General features: G+C 35.8%; 1 protein-coding gene across 3 annotated transcripts in view; it reads left to right on the plus strand.

Moving 5' to 3' along the window:
- The window catches only part of LOC110112216, a 25,421-nt gene extending 6,158 nt beyond the window's left edge, over positions 1-19,263 (plus strand). Inside the window, exons 2-3 of one of the 3 annotated variants that reach the window (XR_003702122.1) lie at positions 16,494-16,724; positions 18,824-19,263. Coding sequence is in view for 1 of the 3 variants with exons in the window: in XM_020844360.2 (XP_020700019.2) it covers positions 18,824-18,922 (99 nt within the window). In the remaining 2 variants the exon portion in view is untranslated. The remainder of the gene's footprint in view (positions 1-16,493; positions 16,725-18,823) is intronic. The other 2 variants (XR_003702123.1, XM_020844360.2) reach the window with 2 other exon arrangements.
- The last annotated feature ends 722 nt before the right edge of the window (positions 19,264-19,985 follow it).

The following is a 19,985-nucleotide window of genomic DNA, read 5'->3' on the forward strand; positions in this document are numbered from 1 at the left end:
TGAACTAAGAGGATTATGTCATCAACAAGTCCGTTATGCACAAAGCTCTGGACCGATGACTTTTCGCCATCGATCTAATGCAAACCTGAGAGTTTAGGTCATCGGCATCTACTCCTTCAACAAGCCCGCCAAAGCAAGAAGCATAGGGCCGAAGGTACAAAAATCTCCTGACAAATCATTATTGATAAATCAGGTAATCCTCCATCAATGTCCGCAGCATAAAGCACAGGACAGAAAGAACCAGAATCCCATGACTCAGTCTAAAACTACGAAAAGAAGCATCCCGAATAATATCTACAAATGTCCCAAAAGACTAGGGGCATTTTAAATATTTATTTGAGTCGACATCGCGCTGCATGCCGAGATCCCCAAATAAAAATTTAAAATACTATGAGCACAAGTCAGAGTACAACCACAGAAGTCTCAAGAGCAGTAAAAAGAGAGCTCGTCAACAACTAAATTTATAAAATAACTTTATTTTATTAAATTCAGAATTTCATATACAAATCTATGGACTACATCTTTTTACAAAATTACATCAGCTGAAAGAAAAAGAAAAGTACAATGTCCTTCACAGAGGACTCAAATCTGTCTCCTAAACTACGCCTGAAGAGGAAGCCGACAACTTTATTCCGCTCCTTCCAAGGACCAGGCATTCTGCACTTCTGGGACCTGCACGAAGTAACAAAAAGTGTCAGAAAGAAAGAAGAAAATATCATGCAGATATATACAAAGCTACAAAAAAAAAAAGAAAAGAGAAAAAACAAAGTTGTACCTGAAACAGAAGTCTTCTGAGGTGGCTAGCGAACAAGTATCCCGCTCCTCTCGAAACCTGTGCAGAGCAAAAAAAGGTGTATCAGAAAGCAGCTAAAGAAAGAAAAGAACAGCACAAACAAAGTAAAAACGTACCAAAACTGAAGTCTCATGAGGCAGTAAGCTGGCTGAAGCTCGGATCCTCTTCTTATAGTAGCCTGCACAAAATACAAAGTATTGTCAGTATGAGCACAAAATCAAAACTAAGAGAAAAGGAAGAAAGTGTACCTGAGCCCGAGAAGTAACTGTAGAAAGTCCGGAAAAGTGAGAGTCCAGCAAGCTGAGAAAGATGCAAGCAAATATAAAAATGCTAGAAACAAAGGTGACAACAGTGGAAAAAGAAGAGCAAAAGGTGACAATGCTATCTACTAGCATTGATCTAGAAAGTAATAATCTAGGGATCTGAGTATGAAGTACTCTATCACTATCCTATAGATCTCTACACGACCAAGAGCAGAAATATCAACTGTACTGAAGATTATAAGTGCATCTAAAAGATCTACAAAAACACAAAGGTGGACTTCTGGAGATCCACTAAATGAAAGCCCTAGTGTGACATCTAGAACAAATATCTAGAGATCCACAGGGTCAAATAGCTTACAACAAACGCGATTCGCTTTAAACGCGTACCACATTTGTTGGGGGGCATTTGTTAACTCTCATGCTATACCCAAAGGAAAAGAAAGGAAGAAGAAAGCAAACTGAAAATCCCTTGTACATACCTCTAACCCGTTGGATCCCTAAAATCATGCCAAAATCTCGTCGATTCGGTGTCATTCGCGTCGCTTCCCCGAAATCTCGCTGGAATCCCGTAGCTCAGCGCCGAATCCATCGCTTCTCCGTGATTCCTGCTCAAAACCTGCGACTCGCCTCGATCTCACTCCAACTCCCGTCGTTAAATACAGGACTTGCGGAAGCCTTCGGGATTCATTCACAAATCCCACACGACCCCAACTCCACCTCCAGTCCTTCCTCTCCGACCCAACCCCGTTCGCTATCTGCAGCTCCAACCCGACGCCAGAACTCCTTCGACGACGTCCCTTCCTTGTCGGATCGGAAGTCTCGACGCCCTGATCGGAAGCAACATTGAAGCTCGCTTGCTGTAGAGGAAACTTTCTCCCATTCGTGCAGCTTCTTTGGCCCTCGCGGTCGGTCGACTCCGCTCCTTGAACGACTTTCCCTCCCAATAGGATCGGAAGTTACACATTTTGATCGGAAGCAAGCTCAGGAGCTCGCCGCAGTGAAGGTAGTTTTCTCCCTTGCGCATGCTTCTCGGCCGAATCCCGCAAATTCGCCTAACTGAGGGATTTTATTTTTATATATATATATATACAATAAAATTTGTTTTAATTAAGCATAATTATATTAATTAAATATAATTAATTAAATTTATTATTTTTAATTAGTCATAATTTATAAGTTAATTATTATTAATTAGTATTAATTAATTATATTTTTATTAAAATTAATTAATATAAGTTATAATTAATTTTAAATTAATTATAACTTATAGTGTTAATTGATTTTTAATAAATTTTGATTAATTATTTCTCTCGAGTTGGGGGGAAAGCAAACTATGCATCTTTAAACTGCCACCATCGAAGCCCGCGAAGGTACGAATTCTCTAAACTCAGATTCTCGCGTCGTTGTTTGCAGCAGACCGGAAAAACTCCTATGTATGCCTTTATTGTGCGTGGTAGGATGGGACGCCGGCCTGATGCTTACGACGAAGCGAGCAATCGCCTAAACTCTACTTCGGCGTTCGTGGCGTGCCGGAAAACCGCCTATACACGCCTTTATTGCGCGTGGTGGGATGGGACCCCGGTGCGGCACCTACGGCGAGGCAGGGTCACTTATAAGTAACCCCGAGCGGGGGGAAAGCAAATTGTGTCATTTAAACAGGTACCGTCAAAGACCCCATATACGCCTTTATTACGCGTGGTGGGAGGAACAAAAAATCACGGCCGCCGTGTCCTCGTCAGAGGACACCTACCATACACGCCTTTATTGCGCGTGGTGGGAAAGACCCAGTTTTCTCGTAGTTTCCCCTAAACGGGGGAGACGTCGGGAGGCTGCCGAAATTTCGGGTGAAGACGGACCATACTTGGACTTGATTTGCACATCAAATGAATAAAAATGAGACTCGTACTTGGACCTGTTTGAATTCAAATAAACTATGGACTTATGAATCAGAACAAACTCCAGTGATTTTTAAAAAGAATCAAATCCAAATGAAATAAAATCAAAGATTGAACTAAATTCAAGTCAATATGAATATGAAATGAGTTTGCAAAGATTTCATAAATTGTGGACTTAATACTTGAACTTGTAAGCATCTGCCTCAAGTTCAGATGAAATTGAACATGCAACTGGACTCAGAAGAACTTCAGAAGATCCTGAATAAGCACTTGAACTCGATGCGGACTGCAAGGAATTGAGTCTTCATGCTCTTAAAAATATGAAAATCCTAAATTCTCAAATGGACACAAACATTTGATGCATGCAAAAGACCTGATGTGGACTCAAACTTGCATTGAACTCAAAGATGACACAGAACTCAATTAATTCATAAAGAGTTCAATTTGAGTGATTATCGAGATATACTCAAAGATGTCAAACAAGGAGCTATAGCTTAATGAAATGGGAGATGCAATGATGTATCTACAATTAATAACAGAGTTTCAGTGAAATATCAAATGATCATCATACAAACATCAGCATGTGAATCTACCACATGAGTTCTCTTCAAGATCAATAAAAGACCCATGATATATGACATACATTCAAATGAACATCAAATGGAAGAATAATGAAGAATTTGATTTCTTGAAGAATAATCAAGATTTCAATGAAATTATCTCTCAATCAGAATGCAAGCGTTGAATTGAAAGGTCTCTTATAAATGGTGGATAGTCAATAGCATGCTCAATAAATCTCCTAGAATGAAGGATACTAAGAAGCATGTGATGACCATGATGAAGGGTCCACCATCACGTGCAATAAATATGGCAAAGCTACAAGCCGAGGATAAGAAATGAAATTGCAAACAAATGTATAAAATCCCTTAATAATAGTGCAAGCTGCATATGAACGACGATGATAAATGTGTAAGATCCACATAAGTCACATAAGAGAATGTGAAAGTTTCCATGATCAATGTCAAATGTCTTGCGAACGCATATAGTAGCTCCTACAAATACTAGGAAATGTATAGGTAAATGTGTTGGTTCACCTCTCAACATACATGGAGAAATTGAGAACAAGCACACACACCTACAAGCTGTGTAGTAAAAGGTAATGGAGGCTATATCGCCCTCGCAACCACATCGAGCTATGGATGAATGCATCTACATGCCTATGAACAACAATAGTAGGTGTACAATAAATATTGAAAGATTGTAGCAAAGGCATAAAGAAGCTCGTCATGCATACAACATACAGTGATAAATGCAAATACCTACAAGTATTTGTAGGGAATCTGATGCTTAGAAGGGCAATCAAAGATCAAAGATCAAGAGCAAAGAAGTAAAAGAATTGTTATAAAGGCAAGCATTACAGCCCAAGGCAGGAGATTAGTTAGTGCACTATGATCCGTCTACAAAAATCAACAAGTAGTGCACGACAGTCTACCTGTACGAAGCAGCGAAGCCTTCAAGGCCTATAACAATGAGAATTCACTATCAAAGGGCATAAAGCCTACGAAACCCGATCCTCTGCCGACAGCTCGACAGAGTCGACAAGGTTCAATCCATAAAGAGAAATGACCCCATAACACCCCGATGATGGCCGTGTTGATTTCTTATCTCAACCGGAGGGGTTCACAAATATTCTTCAATACATTCCAAATTCCCAAATCCAAATCCAATTTCCAAAATCTTTAAACCCATTGCTGCCACTATATGCCAGATAACACGTATATTCTACGTATCTGATCGACGACTAGCCTTAATCGAAAGTTCTCTCTCGTGATCGGGAGAGGTAATTAACTATAGGGGCTTGCGCCTATAGAAAACCAGAACTCAGATCATAAAGTCCTCGCAAAATGAGGGCGAAATCTCTGGGTAGTGTCTTATCTACAAACCCATCTTCCTTCCAAAATTTACCTCGGAACTTAGTTCGTTAAAACTCCCTCGCCGAATAAGAAGAGCAAGGGGAGGACGGGGCCGAATTTTCGGAGCCCACAATCTAATAGAATAAAAATAAAATCATAGAAATATTCACTATTGTCTTGCAATCTTTACATATGTTGTAACAAATATTAGTGATAAAAATATTCAATAATTAATTGAGCGAATTTATTTCATCGTCCATAAGTTCTTATTGGCTTCAAAAGCACTGCTATTTTGTTTGATAATTTTTCAAATATTATTTCACACTTGTTTTACATCTCACTCATAAATGGTCAATTAATTCCAAGTGTCAATTCCAAAAATACTCATAATTTTAACCCCATTAATTTTAACATCCAATAGTTTGGATGGTGGGACTATTTTGGTTTTTTTTAAGAGTTGAGGGGCCAAAATAGTTGGGGACCATTTTAGTCCCACCTAAAGAGTTTATGGACCCTTCAGATCCTTTTTCATTTTCAATTTTATCTCGACTTTGTGAGTTAGCATTATTGAGGAAATTAGGCTCCAATTCTAACATATGGTGATAGAAATGTTACAATACTAGACCAAGTATAATTTTGAATATAGTGTAATGAGGATAATTTTCTTACCATAACTCAACAAAAGGTAAACATAGTTTTCTTGTTTATAACCCATGTTTAATGGCTATATTCTAATTAATTTTAAAATAGATGTTTAAGAGATTATTTTTCACACCCTTCCTCCGTGATGGTGTGCATCGTACAATAAAGATGGATCACTTTAGAACTGAGTGCAGTAAAAAGCTCAATTGTCCATTATCATTTAATAATTATTACCATTCATAACAATTATCATTTCATTTTTTATAAACAAAATCATTAACTTATAGGCCTACTATTAAGATCAAACACAACGCCACCAAAACTGTCCATATAAGATTTATACAATTTTATTTTATAATATTTCAAGTCTTTCAAAACATCTAGTTCAACTGTTATGTAATAATATACAACTAAAAATATATTAAAAATACAAAAACAAAGACCTTTTTGAACAAGGCAGATCAACAAGACTATAATGACCTACTCCTCAATTGTGTCTTTACTCTTTCCTAGAAACAACATATGCAGGCACATAGTGGGAAATAAGGCCAATATAACATGCATACTTTTGCATAGAATTTAATTATATGGAGAGTCAAACAATATGCATACTATAGTTCTACTATGCATGCTATCATTATAATGCAATATCATCACAAAAGTAGATAAAGTAAAAAGTTAATCGATTATACGTAAAATATCATAAAACATGTATATCAATCATGCTAATTCTATGTCATGTCATATGTTGTCATAGTTATCATAATCTAATAATTTGCAATCATATCATGCTTGATTGGTCAATCATATTATGAACCATAATCATGATGTCATTTCAGTTTATACATCAATTTATGTATGGCATGAAATAATAATCCTGCAAGGAGAACAACCATAATCTTTTCCCTAACTTGTTAATCAGCTGATTGCTATTCTTTCCATTTATATGAACATATTATCATAAAAGACATTTATTTGCATGCTAAGCATATAATTTTATCATATAATGAAATATATTTCATCAAGTGTGAAATATGCAATGCTTAACATTGTCATTTGCATTATTGATGCCATTTGGTTTTTGCTACAAGTCATATCGTCACAATATTCAATCATTTGATTCATATTTCATAAGCATACGCATGAAAGAGAATCGCCCATCATTTTATACACTAAAATCTTTATACAACTTGCAAATACAACAAAGCCCCAAAAATTTGTTGATATGAATACCAGATTCTTTCAAATTAATATCAAGATTATCACATGCACATCTTTCATCAACATCACAATATTCACCATTAACAAAACATAATATAGAAATGAAAAAAAAAATGCATTCTATATTTAATCTCAAAACTATTGGATGATCTTCAGTATCAACACTCCAAATGCCAAAACAAATCTTTGCTTTCCACCTCTGTTGAATGTCCCCATGTTTTCTATCGCACAATAAGCCCGATGCATTCCTTCCCTTCAACCATCCAACTTGAATTTTACTGATAATATCCCCGTCAATTTCACCATCACTCTGAATAATAGATCCAAGATATCTAGAACATGTACTCTTATTAATGACTTGATCACCCAAAGTCACAATCCCCTCACTAGGTCTATTGCTACTAAAATTATACTCCATATATTTAGTTTTAGATCTACTCAAGCGAAAACCTTTAGACTCTAAAGTTGACCTCCATAATTCAAGTTTACCTTCAACTCCCTCTCTAGTTTTTTTTTTTTTTCTAAATTTATAAAAAATTTAAGGTTGGAAAGCAAGATAAAAACATATTTAAGGTTGGAAAGTAAGATAAAAACACTGAAGAATAATTTTTTTTTGTTTAAGTTTGAGAAGAGATATTGGGTTGACTGAGGTCTCCACTATAAAATTGGCTCCGACACATCTTATCAAGGAGGAGGCTGAGTTCCTTACAAATTTTCATGAGAAAAAGTTAGATTGCGTGAAGCATTCTTCCAAGTCATCTATTGATGCTACTAAGTCACCTGGACAACCCTCTTCAAGTAAATCACCAAGTGACATTTAGTTTTTAGTTATAAATTGTCATCATCTTTTGTTTAATCTACTTTTTATTTCTTTTGTCTTCTTCTTTTCTCTTTTTAATTTTCAAAATCCCTAACAAGATTCCTTCTTCAACCTTCTATCATGACTTGCTGCCTTCGAAAAAATCAGAACAGAACAGCTGTTTCGACGATCAAGCCTTCTTCAAATTAGTATTTCATGGTTTATTCAGCTAGAATACTTTTTAGATGATGTTCTAGAATCAGTTTCTAAGTTTCTTCCTAAGAATAAACAATGAGTAGATATTAATGACCAAGAAGAGCACGATATAAATATAGTTGAGCCGAGATGTTTCAGGTTTCAGGTGAAGCTACTGCAATTGTAATAAGGTTGCTCCAGTGAAGCAGACTCAAAAGTCGAATATAACTGAAAAAGGTATGACGAAAATGATGCATCTTCATCCTTTAAGAAATTCAAGCAGAGCCATAAAAATGTAGGAAAGATAGCTTTTCATCGAGATAAGAAAGATTAACTTGTAGTCAATGTTAGTATGGATTCATTTTTGCAAAAGAACAATTTAAACGCAATGATTTTCAATTTGGCCATATCATATTTTTTGGATTATTTACAGTCATCTAGAGAAACTCCCTGCTGATGACCTTCACATCAGTTGAGAGGCAATTCATATCATCTTGACTTGTACTTTCTTCTTGCTGAATTCTTATAATAAAGCGACTTCCTAGAATAAAGATCTGAGAGGGGTGAGTCAGATCAGCTTTCAATAGAGAATCAAGATTTAACAGATAAGCTGTAGAAATTTATCTTAGTTGAGTAGCCTTCAAAGAATTGGGATAAATTTGCCAAGTAAGCTGACACCGACTTGCATAGTTTCAAACAAGAGATCAAGAAGAATGCGATAGATTTGTAGGGACTGGATGAATAAAAAATTGCTGAGTTGCAAAATATGGTTAATACTTTAAAATCTTCTTTGGTTGTATTTTAATCATTTTAAAATGAAATCTTTCATTCATTTTTATTGCTTCAAACCTGGAATATTGAACTTGAAGAATTATGAAGAAGTTAGAGTTAAAACAAGTTGGGACATTTCCTCAATGTTTGAAACCTACTTTTCTAGTGAGTTCATCAATTTTGTCGAACATCAGGAAGAGATTAAGAATAAATACCAAGAAGGCACTACCTTTTGTTTAGAAGTTCTCTTAGATTAAGGTGAGATAAATTATACATGTTGAAATTTGAGCTTATTTTACTATAATACCGAGAATTATTTTAATAAGACAATTGCAGGAGAGAAAAGCTATGATAGAGAAGGTAATAAACAGAAAACGCAGGAGAGAAAAGATATGATGTAGAAGGTAATAAAAATTTTTAAAGATTGATTCTTAATATGTCTTAGTAATTTTGTTTTGAAAGATATAATGGATTCTTAATATGTACTTTGTAATTTCACTTTAAAAGAATGGTTCTTAATATGTACTTTTTCCAAATGACTTAGTTTCATTTTTCTTCTTAAAATTTATTTGTAATTGGAATTGAATATCAAAGTTGGTGAACATGATGAAATTCGTATTACTCTTGTCAAAACGCCATGTATATAATTTTCCGATTTGTTGAATTAAAACCAACTCATCCAATAGAAAGATTTCAATGAAACATAGTTATTGAAGTTGTTTTCAAATTATATTGCTTCATCTTAGAGCATTTTTAAGACATTATTATCGTCTTGGATTGGGTTCACCTTTCACTTGAGTTTTTATTTCTGCGAGATAACCATTTAGAATTAATGACTAGAAGGGTCTACACATTACTCAATGTAGTTTTTGTCAATTGTCATAAAGGGGAAGTCCAATTTCTAGAATTAGGCTTCTTATCTTTCAAAACTAAAAAATTTTAACATGCTAGCTGACTCACACAAATTTTAGAAAAGAATCCAAAGATTGTCAAATAAGAACAATTATTACGTCCTCTGACCGGACGTATAGCTACGTTCGGCCGCCAATAACATGTCGCCACGTGCTCTTACTCTTTACCCGCGGCCCGACGACTTGACCCGGAGCGGGACCCGGGAATGCTATGTTCACGATTTTCTCGGTATTGCTTGGTATTTGCTCGGTATTTGCTAGGTATTGCTTTGCAAAAATGAGAAATACCGCTTTGTGAAGACCAATACCATGCAAATACCGAGTTGTAAAAAAACTCGGTGCAACTCGGTACAACTCAGTATTTGCTCAGGATTTGCTCGGTATTGCTAGGGATTTGCTCGGTATTGCTAGGTATTTGCTCGGTATTGCTAGAAAAAACTCGGTACAACTCGGTATTTGCTCGGTATTGCTAGGTATTTGCTCGGTATTGGTTATTGCCGAGCAAAATCGACCAATACCTAGCAATACCGAGCAATCTTGGGTCCATTCCGAGTCGGGTTGTCGGGGCGCGCGGTAAATAATGAAAGCGCGTGGCGCGATTCTACTGGCGGCCGAACGTAGAGTTGCGTACGTTCACCGGACCAAATAAAAGTTCGTCAAATAAACGCCAAATCAATGATCAGCTGAGTAGTTTGATAAGATAGATGAATATATAATTGAGTTGTCAAAGTATCAAATAACTAAATATAATAATGGCCAAATAACCAAATATGAAACATTCTAATTTTACCAAATTACAAATTTATTAGCTAGCATTGAGCTGTGAGTTTCTTGAATGTGTGCTAGAATTTAAAATTCAAATTTCACTTATATTATTGAGTAGCATCTTCTTCAGGATAACATAGCCAAGATATTAATATTGAGTTCCTTGAGCGTGTTACTTAATAAAGATAATTCCTTTGAAATATTGAGTTCCTTAAGTGTGTTAGACGATTAAGATAATTCCTAATACCAAGTTCCTTGAGTATAATGTTTTTTAATAAATGAATAAATACATTGGTACTTTGCCTTCCAAAGAAAAAAATATAATTGATGTTACATTATTTGTAAATTTTACTCCTTTTATGATCAAGTTATCAAAAAGTATTTATTTAGGGAATCTTCCGTGATATTTGAATGACTTTTGTTGGGGCAACTTGATTTCTTTCTTCATTTTTCAATTATTGTCTCAAATTGTTGAGCACAAATTCTTTAAATTTTTTTATTTGATAAGCTCCTTGACTAATTTGTGAATATGTTAGCAATCGTCTAGATCATGGTTGTGATCTTTGTGAAACGTGTAGTACTTCGACAAGTCTCAAGCATGGGCTTTGTGATAGTGGAGGTGGCTGATTGGAGATTCTTTACTCTTAATTGCATTCAATTTTGTGTATGATACTCGCAATGGAATATAAGTGGGATATCTTTTTTCTATTAGCAACTTATTTCTAGCTTGACACTCTTAAGCCAACAAGTTCCTATCTTTAACTTGGTTTTCATGTGGTTGTCGGTTGATAAAAAAGTTCTTATTTTTTGTGGGTTTATTTGCCTAGATATATATTAGGTTTATGATAATGATGATGTCAATGGTTCACTGTGATCTTTTGAAGTCCCTAAATGAATATTTTCTTAAGCATTTATATAATTGTTGGCTAATTCTAACATTTTTGCCAATATTTTTGGTTGCTCTAATGTGAGTGTGTATCTAAATGGTCCTTTTTTCAAGACCTTGAGTTAGTGCGGCTAAGGTGACTATAGGTTCTAAATCTCTGACATTTAACATCTCATACTATAAGTGAGTACTATGTTTGTGTTTTTTTATTTTGTCTAGTTTTTAAGAGAGCTTGTGAGTCCTTCAATAGCATCTAAACATTTGCAAATTGTGTAATGACTAGTCTCTTGAATTTTCCTAAATTTGTATACTTCTTGGTGAAAGCTTTGGGAACGTTATGCATCTTTAAATGTTATAAAGAGTAGTTGTCATTTTATAGCATTATTGATATCCAACGACAAAATAGTCTACTCAAAATATGCTACAACATTTGTTGTATCCAAGCTTCCCTTAAATTGGTCCATGTGTGAAATTTAAATTTTGTTTGGGGTTTTCTAACCTGTTTCTTTGCAAAATTCCTTTGTTGGTTGAGATTTTTACTTTTCAACTTGCCGAGGCGGAGTAGATTCTTCATTGCTATTGGATAAGTCTCTTCTATTGCTAGAGTTGAGGTTAATGCTCTCAAACTGTGATGTTGCCTTCATATAACCGAGTTTGAGGATCCCTTTGGAATTTATATCGTTGAGTGGCTTACGAATTTGCCTCAATACTTATGAAATCATCATTTTAGTTCTTTCTTCCATATAAGTTTTTTTTTGCTGTGCAAGATTTTTGGTTCCTTACGTTTACTAAGTTGTCCTTATTTTGTTACTTTGTTGTTCATAGTTCTTTGCTTCTGAGGATGTTGGTTCCAAGTTTGTACGTGGATCTCCAAAATCTTACAAGAAAGAATAACAAGGCAAACATAATGAAATGTAAAGGGAGAAAGTGAATATAGGATTGGAAGTTTATGAGCTTTATTATAAGGGAAGTATAAGACTTGAATGCCAATGCGGAGGTGTGGCAGATTTGCCCCTTGGCCCTCTATTTATAGCTTAAGGATTGATATGTCATCAAAAAATTGTCTTGATCGGACACGAATCTCGAGGCAAAAATCAAGTTGGAAACTTCAAAAATTAAATCCGGGACCATTTGAACTCCGATTTCAGTAAACTTACAGTCGAACTGAGCGTCTCGAAAGTACGAACCCAACGACACCAAATTCAACTCGATCTGAGCCAAAATGAGTCCAAATCGAAGACCCGAAGAACATTCAGACGGTTCAATCCATAATTTGGATTACCAAACGGTTTCCAAATATGACATGCTTATAGTCGAATCGAGCGACTCGACAAGACGAATCCAAAGAGCCCAAGATCGTCGAATTCCGATATCATTAAGACCTTCAAATATCTGACGAACGATCCACGATCACGGGATTCAATATCGGTCGTCCATCCAAACCACTCCCCATCTGCCCTTGATCCTCCTATTTACGGGTCATGCCATCCTAATAAAACTATAAATTGCCCCTCATTTCTCTTAAGAGAGGACCGCAAGCAAGAAGGAAGAAGAGGAGAAAGAGAAGAAGAGGAGTGAAGAAACTCCTCATTGACCACCGCCAGAGTTCCGCTCAACTTTCAAGTGACGTCGGAGTTCCGCCCAACTTTCAAGCGACGCCGGAGTTTCGCCCGACTTCCAAGTGATGTCGAAACTCTGCCCGATCTCCAAGTGACGCCAAAACTCCACCCGATCTCCAAGTGATGCTGGAATTCTATCTGATCTCCAAGTGACTCTGGAATTTTGCCCGAATACCATCTAACGCCGGAGTTCTTCTTGGCCGCCAACTGATGTCGGACTTCTACCCGACGTTGGACCTCCGCTCGTCGCCAGATTTCTACCCAACGTCGGACTTCTGCCCATTGTCGGACTTTCGCCGGACATCTATCTGATGCTTGATTTCTGTCCATTGTTGGACTTCTACTTGATGCCATCTGTCCGACCCGACATCCGTCATCAGACAACGGTCTTTATGACCTACTTCGTCAGACAATAGTCCTTCCGACATCCGTCATCAGACAACGGTCTTTATGACCTACTTCGTCCGCCGACTACAGTTCTTCCGACTTACGTCGCCCACCAAAAATAATCCTTCCGACCTCCATCGTCAGACAACAGTTTTTATGACCTTCGTCGCCCGCCGACTACGATTCTTCCGACTTACGTCGCCCACCGACAACAGTCATTCCAACCTTCGTAGCCAGATAATGGTCTTTATGACCTCCGTCGCCCGCCGACTACGGTTCTTCCGACTTACGTCGCCCACCGGCTATAGTCTTTCTGACCTTCGTCGCTAGACAATGGCCTTTATGACCTCCGTCATCTGCCGACTACGGTTCTTCCGACTTACGTCGCCCACCAACTACAATCCTTATGACCTCCATCATCAGACTATGGTTCTTCTGACCAAACGAACACGTCAATAGTGACTCTTTGTATTCCCACCATGTAATGTACTCCATATGATGTACATCAAGTCAAGGCCTTCCCATAAGGAAGGCCCTCATTTATAATCAACTGCAAATTCTAGTTGATTCATTCAAACTGGGCTAGGCCCCGTGATTTTTCCCCCTTTTTAGGGATTTTTCCACATAAAAATCCACGTGTTATTTCATCTTCTGTTTGTGTGCTGGATATCCGTATAACGCCGAGACGAAAATTTTCTTACTCCATCGCCATGTATATTCTAGCCCGCAACAAGGATATAATTTTGATGCTACAAGAATTGATACATTTAGGCTATGCAAATCAAGACTTGTTTCAAACAAATATTTGAAAATATGAATTTTTAGTTGAGGCCAACACTTTTGGTGAAGTTGATCACCGACAATTTAATTTACTCTTGTCTTTTAAGCCAAGTTTTTATGACTGCAACAAGTTTATCATAATACTGGCAGTTACCAATAGTATCTAGTGAGTTCAATATACATCTGGCAAGCTAAGTTGCACCGATATGGATACGGTAACACGGATATGACACGATACGAATACGGGACACGTCAATTCTAAAAAATACAGGATACGGGTACAGCGCGGACACAACATTATAATTTATAAATTATACATAAAAATTAAGAAAGCAATCAAAGCATAATATTTGAAATTACAAAAAAAAATGAAAGCAACATAATTTATAGCCTTGTAGCTTATAATATCAAAATAAAAGTAAGCATTAAATGTCATGTCTAGTACAACAACAAAAGCATAAACATAAATTGTCTAGCACATGAAGTTTCAACTATTTAATAGAAAGAATGATATGATTAGCTTATTCAGTGGTTTGTCTTTGAACTTCTATATCATCTTCAATAAATATCATAGCTTCTAATTCAGGCTCATCAAGTGAAAGATTAGTAATTTCTAATATTCTCATATCATCAAGAGACTCAAATCCATCTCGGAAATGAGAGAATATTGCTCATAGCCGCGGAAGTAAATACACCGTCTTTTTTTTTTTTTGGTTTTTCCACAGGATCATGGTTGTGATCTTTGTGAAAAGTGTAATACTTCGACAAGCCTCAAGTAGGGGCTGCGTGATAGTGGAGGTGGCTGATTGAAGATTCTTTACTCTTAATTGCATTCAATTTTGTGTATGATACTCGCAATGGAATATAAGTGGGATATCTTTTGCCTATTGGCAACTTATAAGTGGGATATCTTTTGCCTATATTAGAAATCGTCCAGATCATGGTTGTGATCTTTGTGAAAAGTGTAATACTTCGACAAGCCTCAAGTAGGGGCTGCGTGATAGTGGAGGTGGCTGATTGAAGATTCTTTACTCTTAATTGCATTCAATTTTGTGTATGATACTCGCAATGGAATATAAGTGGGATATCTTTTGCCTATTGGCAACTTATAAGTGGGATATCTTTTGCCTATATTAGAAATCGTCCAGATCATGGTTGTGATCTTTGTGAAAAGTGTAATACTTCGACAAGCCTCAAGTAGGGGCTGCGTGATAGTGGAGGTGGCTGATTGAAGATTCTTTACTCTTAATTGCATTCAATTTTGTGTATGATACTCGCAATGGAATATAAGTGGGATATCTTTTGCCTATTGGCAACTTATAAGTGGGATATCTTTTGCCTATATTAGAAATCGTCCAGATCATGGTTGTGATCTTTGTGAAAAGTGTAATACTTCGACAAGCCTCAAGTAGGGGCTGCGTGATAGTGGAGGTGGCTGATTGAAGATTCTTTACTCTTAATTGCATTCAATTTTGTGTATGATACTCGCAATGGAATATAAGTGGGATATCTTTTGCCTATTGGCAACTTATAAGTGGGATATCTTTTGCCTATATTAGAAATCGTCCAGATCATGGTTGTGATCTTTGTGAAAAGTGTAATACTTCGACAAGCCTCAAGTAGGGGCTGCGTGATAGTGGAGGTGGCTGATTGAAGATTCTTTACTCTTAATTGCATTCAATTTTGTGTATGATACTCGCAATGGAATATAAGTGGGATATCTTTTGCCTATTGGCAACTTATAAGTGGGATATCTTTTGCCTATATTAGAAATCGTCCAGATCATGGTTGTGATCTTTGTGAAAAGTGTAATACTTCGACAAGCCTCAAGTAGGGGCTGCGTGATAGTGGAGGTGGCTGATTGAAGATTCTTTACTCTTAATTGCATTCAATTTTGTGTATGATACTCGCAATGGAATATAAGTGGGATATCTTTTGCCTATTGGCAACTTATTTCTAGCCTGACACTCTTAAGCCGGCAATTTCCTATCTTTAACTTTGTTTTCATGTGGCTGTCGGTTGATAAAAAAGTTCTTATTTTTGGTGGGTTTATTTGCCTAGATATATATTAGGTCTATGATAATGATGATGTCAATATTTCATGGTGATTTTTTGAAGTCCCTAAATGATTATTTTCTTAAGCATTTATATAATTGTTGGCTAATTCTAACATTTTTGCCAATATTTTTGGTTGCTCTAATGTGAGTGCGTATCTAAATGGTCTTTTTTTCAAGACCTTGAGCTAGTGCGGCTGGGGTGACTATAAGTTCTAAATCTATAACATTTAACATCTCATACTATAAGTGAGTACTATGTTTGTGTTTTTTATTTTATTTTGTCTAGTTTTTAAGAGAGCTTGTGAGTCCTTCAATAGCGTCTAAACATTTGCTAATTGTGTAATGACTAGTCTCTTGAATTTTCCAAAATTTGTGATACTTCTTGATGAAAGCTTTGGGAAACGTTATGCATCTTTAAATGTTATAAAGAGTAGTTGTCATTTTATAGCATTATTGATATCCAACAACAAAATAGTCTAATATTGATATCCAACAACAAAATAGTCTACTCAAAATATGCTACAACATTAGTTGGATCCAAGTTTCCCTTAAATTGGTCCATGTGTGAAATTTAAAATTTGTTTGGGGTTTTCTAGCCTGTTTCTTTGCAAAATTCCTTTGTTGGTGGAGATTTTCACTTTTTAACTTGCCGAGGCGGAGTAGATTCTTCATTGCTATTGGATAACAGGTCTCGTCTATTGCTAGAGTTGAGGTTAATTCTCTCAAACTGTGACGTTGCCTTCATATAACCGAGTTTGAGGATCCCTTTGGAATTTCTATCGTTGAGTGGCTTACGAATTTGCTTCAATACTTATGAAATCATCATGGTACTTCTTTCTTCCATATAAGTTATTTGTTTTGCTGTGCAAATTTTTTGGTTTTTTACGTTTACTAAGTTGTCCTTATTTTGTTAGTTCTTTGCTTCTGAGGATGTTGGTTCAAAGTTTGTACGTGGATAACTCCAAAATCTTACAGATAAGAATAACAAGGCAAACATAATGAAATGTAAAGGGAGAAAGTGAATATAGGATTGGAAGTTTATAAGCTTTATTAGATTAAGGGAAGTATAAGACTTGAATGCCAATGTGGAGGTGTGTCAGATTTGCCCCTTAGCCCTCTATTTATAGCTTAAGGATATAATTTTGATGGTACAAGAAATGATACATTTAGGCTATGCAAATCAAGACTTGTTTCAAAAAAATCTCAGAAAATATGAATTTTTAGTTGAGGCCAACACTTTTGGTGAGTTGATCACCGACTTGAGCAAAAGCTAGCTATTACCTTTTGTTCTCAATCAAGTCATTCTAAAATGTTTTATGCGACCTTGAGCAAGTAATCTCAGATAAGTTTGGAAACAATTTAATTTACTCGTCTTTTGAGCCGATTTTTTGTGACTGCAACAAGTTTATCATAATACTGGCAGTTATGGATAGTATCTAGTGAGTTCAATATACATCTGGCAAGCTAAGTTGCACCGATATGGATACGGTGACACGGATACGACACAATACGGATACAGGACACGTCAATTCTAAAAAATACAGGATACTAGTATGGTGCGGACACAACATTATAATTTATAAATCATACATAGAATTTAAGAAAGCAATTAAAGCATAATATTTGAAATGACAAAAAAAAAAAAGAAAGCAACATCATTTATATCCTTGTAGATTATAATATCAAAATAAAAGTAAGCATTAAATGTCATGTCTAGTACAACAACAAAAGCATAAACATAAATTGTCTAGCACATGAAGTTTCAACTATTCAATAGAAGGAATGATATGATTAGCTTCTTCAGTGGTTTGTCTTTGAACTTCTTTATCATCTTCAATAAATATCATAGCTTCTAATTCAGGCTCATCAAGTGAAAGATTAGCAATTTCTAATATTCTCATATCATCAAGAGACTCAAATCCATCTCGGAAATGAGACAACCTTGCTCACAGCCGTGGAAGTAAATACAACATCTTTTTTTCGATTTTTTTTTTTGTTTTTCAACGGACACGTGTATGGGATACGCGCGTGTCCTTTTGAAATTAAATAGCATTTTAATTGGATACGACCTTGCCGTATCCACACGTATCGGTGCCGTATCCGTGCATCGGTGTATCAAATATAGCATGCCTTCATAAATAGGTGTATCGGTGCAATATAGCCGGCAAGTATAATGTGATTCATCCTCATGGCTTGGTTCTTGCTCAGAACATTGATTCGGGTCAACTTTACTTGGTTCGATTCCATGATAGTTGGATATACAGTGTCGTACATTTTCACACAACATGAGAACTTATTCATAAGATGTTGATTTTTGGAGCTCAGTGATGGGAATTGGACCAGAATATCCCGATCCAATTTTTGTCCTGTGTTTTACTTTTCTTGCAGCCCACAAATTGTATCATTATTGAGATTTCAAGTAATGCCATGAACCCCCTTATCTATAAATTGACATAGCATGCTGAACATTTCATCAATTGTTCACAGGACAACCGATTTTTTCTTTTTAAAAAGTACTTTTTTTTTGCCTTGGAGGTACGGGGATTAATTATTCCTGTTTTATTTAGGTTTCGTTTGGGACGTCTTTCTTACTGCTTCTTAAAGCAACTTTTTAGTACAAAAATTTTAATTTTTATACTAAAAAGTTATTTTAAGAAATTATAAAAAAGCCATCTCAAACGAAGCCTTAGTCCTACTACACTGCTTCAAATGCGTCGGTTGCTTCAAATGCGTCCGTAATGATTTCTGATAAATTCATTGCTTAATACAACTTCAAATGCCTAACATAGCAACAGATTTCTTCAATTAATCAAAGTATTGCACACTTCTATCGAAAATTTGATGCTGCCTCCCTTGAAGCTCTCTTTTCTGCTCTGACTGAAACTGGTAATCAACTTTTTCTTATACGTTTTCTTATACTACGCAGGGAGCAATCATGGGACCTTTGTTGTTGACGGTCATGATTGCTGTGAAAAATCTTTATGCAGAATTTGTTCTTGGATCTTCGAAGGAAAGCAGTAGTTGACTTTCTCAAGGTGGTATATGATGCTGGTAATAGAAGTGGCCTGTTTTTTCGTTTTTCTTCTTGGTGTAGATATGTTTGATAATTTTTAATCTTTGATGTAGTTGACATTTTATCTTCAACTTCGTTGCTTTAGTAGTTTAAGACTTCGTTTGGGATAGCTTTTTTCTGCTTTTTAAAGTAGTTTTTTAGTACAAAAATTTTAATTTTTATACTAGAAAACTGCTTTATTAAGCAGTAAGAAAGTCGTCCCAAATGAAGCTTAAATTTTTAGATATGTCTACAGTAGACCAACATGCTGATAGCACTATCGTATTTTAATTGAATAATTGAATTTTTTGCTCTGACGTGTATCCAACATATTTGAAATTAATGTTTTATCCACATTCCCCCAATAATTAGGAGAAATTATTATGTCCAGTTAAATCTGAACGTATCTGGATGTATACCGAGTAATACCGAGTGCTCAATACCGAGTTTTAGGTGATGTGGCGTGCGGATATTGGTCTATGAACGCGTTCGGTGACCGGATGTAATAATTGCTCCATAATTAGCCATTAATGGATAGGAGCACCTCCTGAAGGCCCGAAGATGCATACATGATGAATATTTTTTTTAATAAGCTAGTCTAGCAAATTGTATGTTTAATCCACGATAGTGAATATTCAATTGAAGAGGATATTATTGTTGTGGTGATAATGATTGTGATGTCTAGTGTTCTAGGTGATAAAGGATTCAAGCATAAATATATAAAAGCTGTAATATTTAAGTATTGTATTAATGATTTTGTTAAATAATTTAATTTACTAATAACAAATTTATGAAGTCTACAAATTAATGGTCACATTTTATCAAACTCATTGAAAGTGTTGTCACAATGAGCACGATGATAAAGGCCTCCTTAGGACATGCAACCTCACAATCCGAGATAGTCTAGCCTAAAAACATCATTGACAGAGTGTTGGTAACTTATTTTATTATTATTTATCTTATTTTGATATTTTATTGAGCTTTCATATTTTATTGAATGCTTTAATATATTTATTATTTGACCCATTTGTTAACA

The sequence above is a fragment of the Dendrobium catenatum genome, unplaced genomic scaffold (genome assembly GCF_001605985.2).
Source record: "Dendrobium catenatum unplaced genomic scaffold, ASM160598v2 fragScaff_scaffold_1136, whole genome shotgun sequence".
NCBI classification, from domain to species: Eukaryota; Viridiplantae; Streptophyta; class Magnoliopsida; order Asparagales; family Orchidaceae; genus Dendrobium; species Dendrobium catenatum.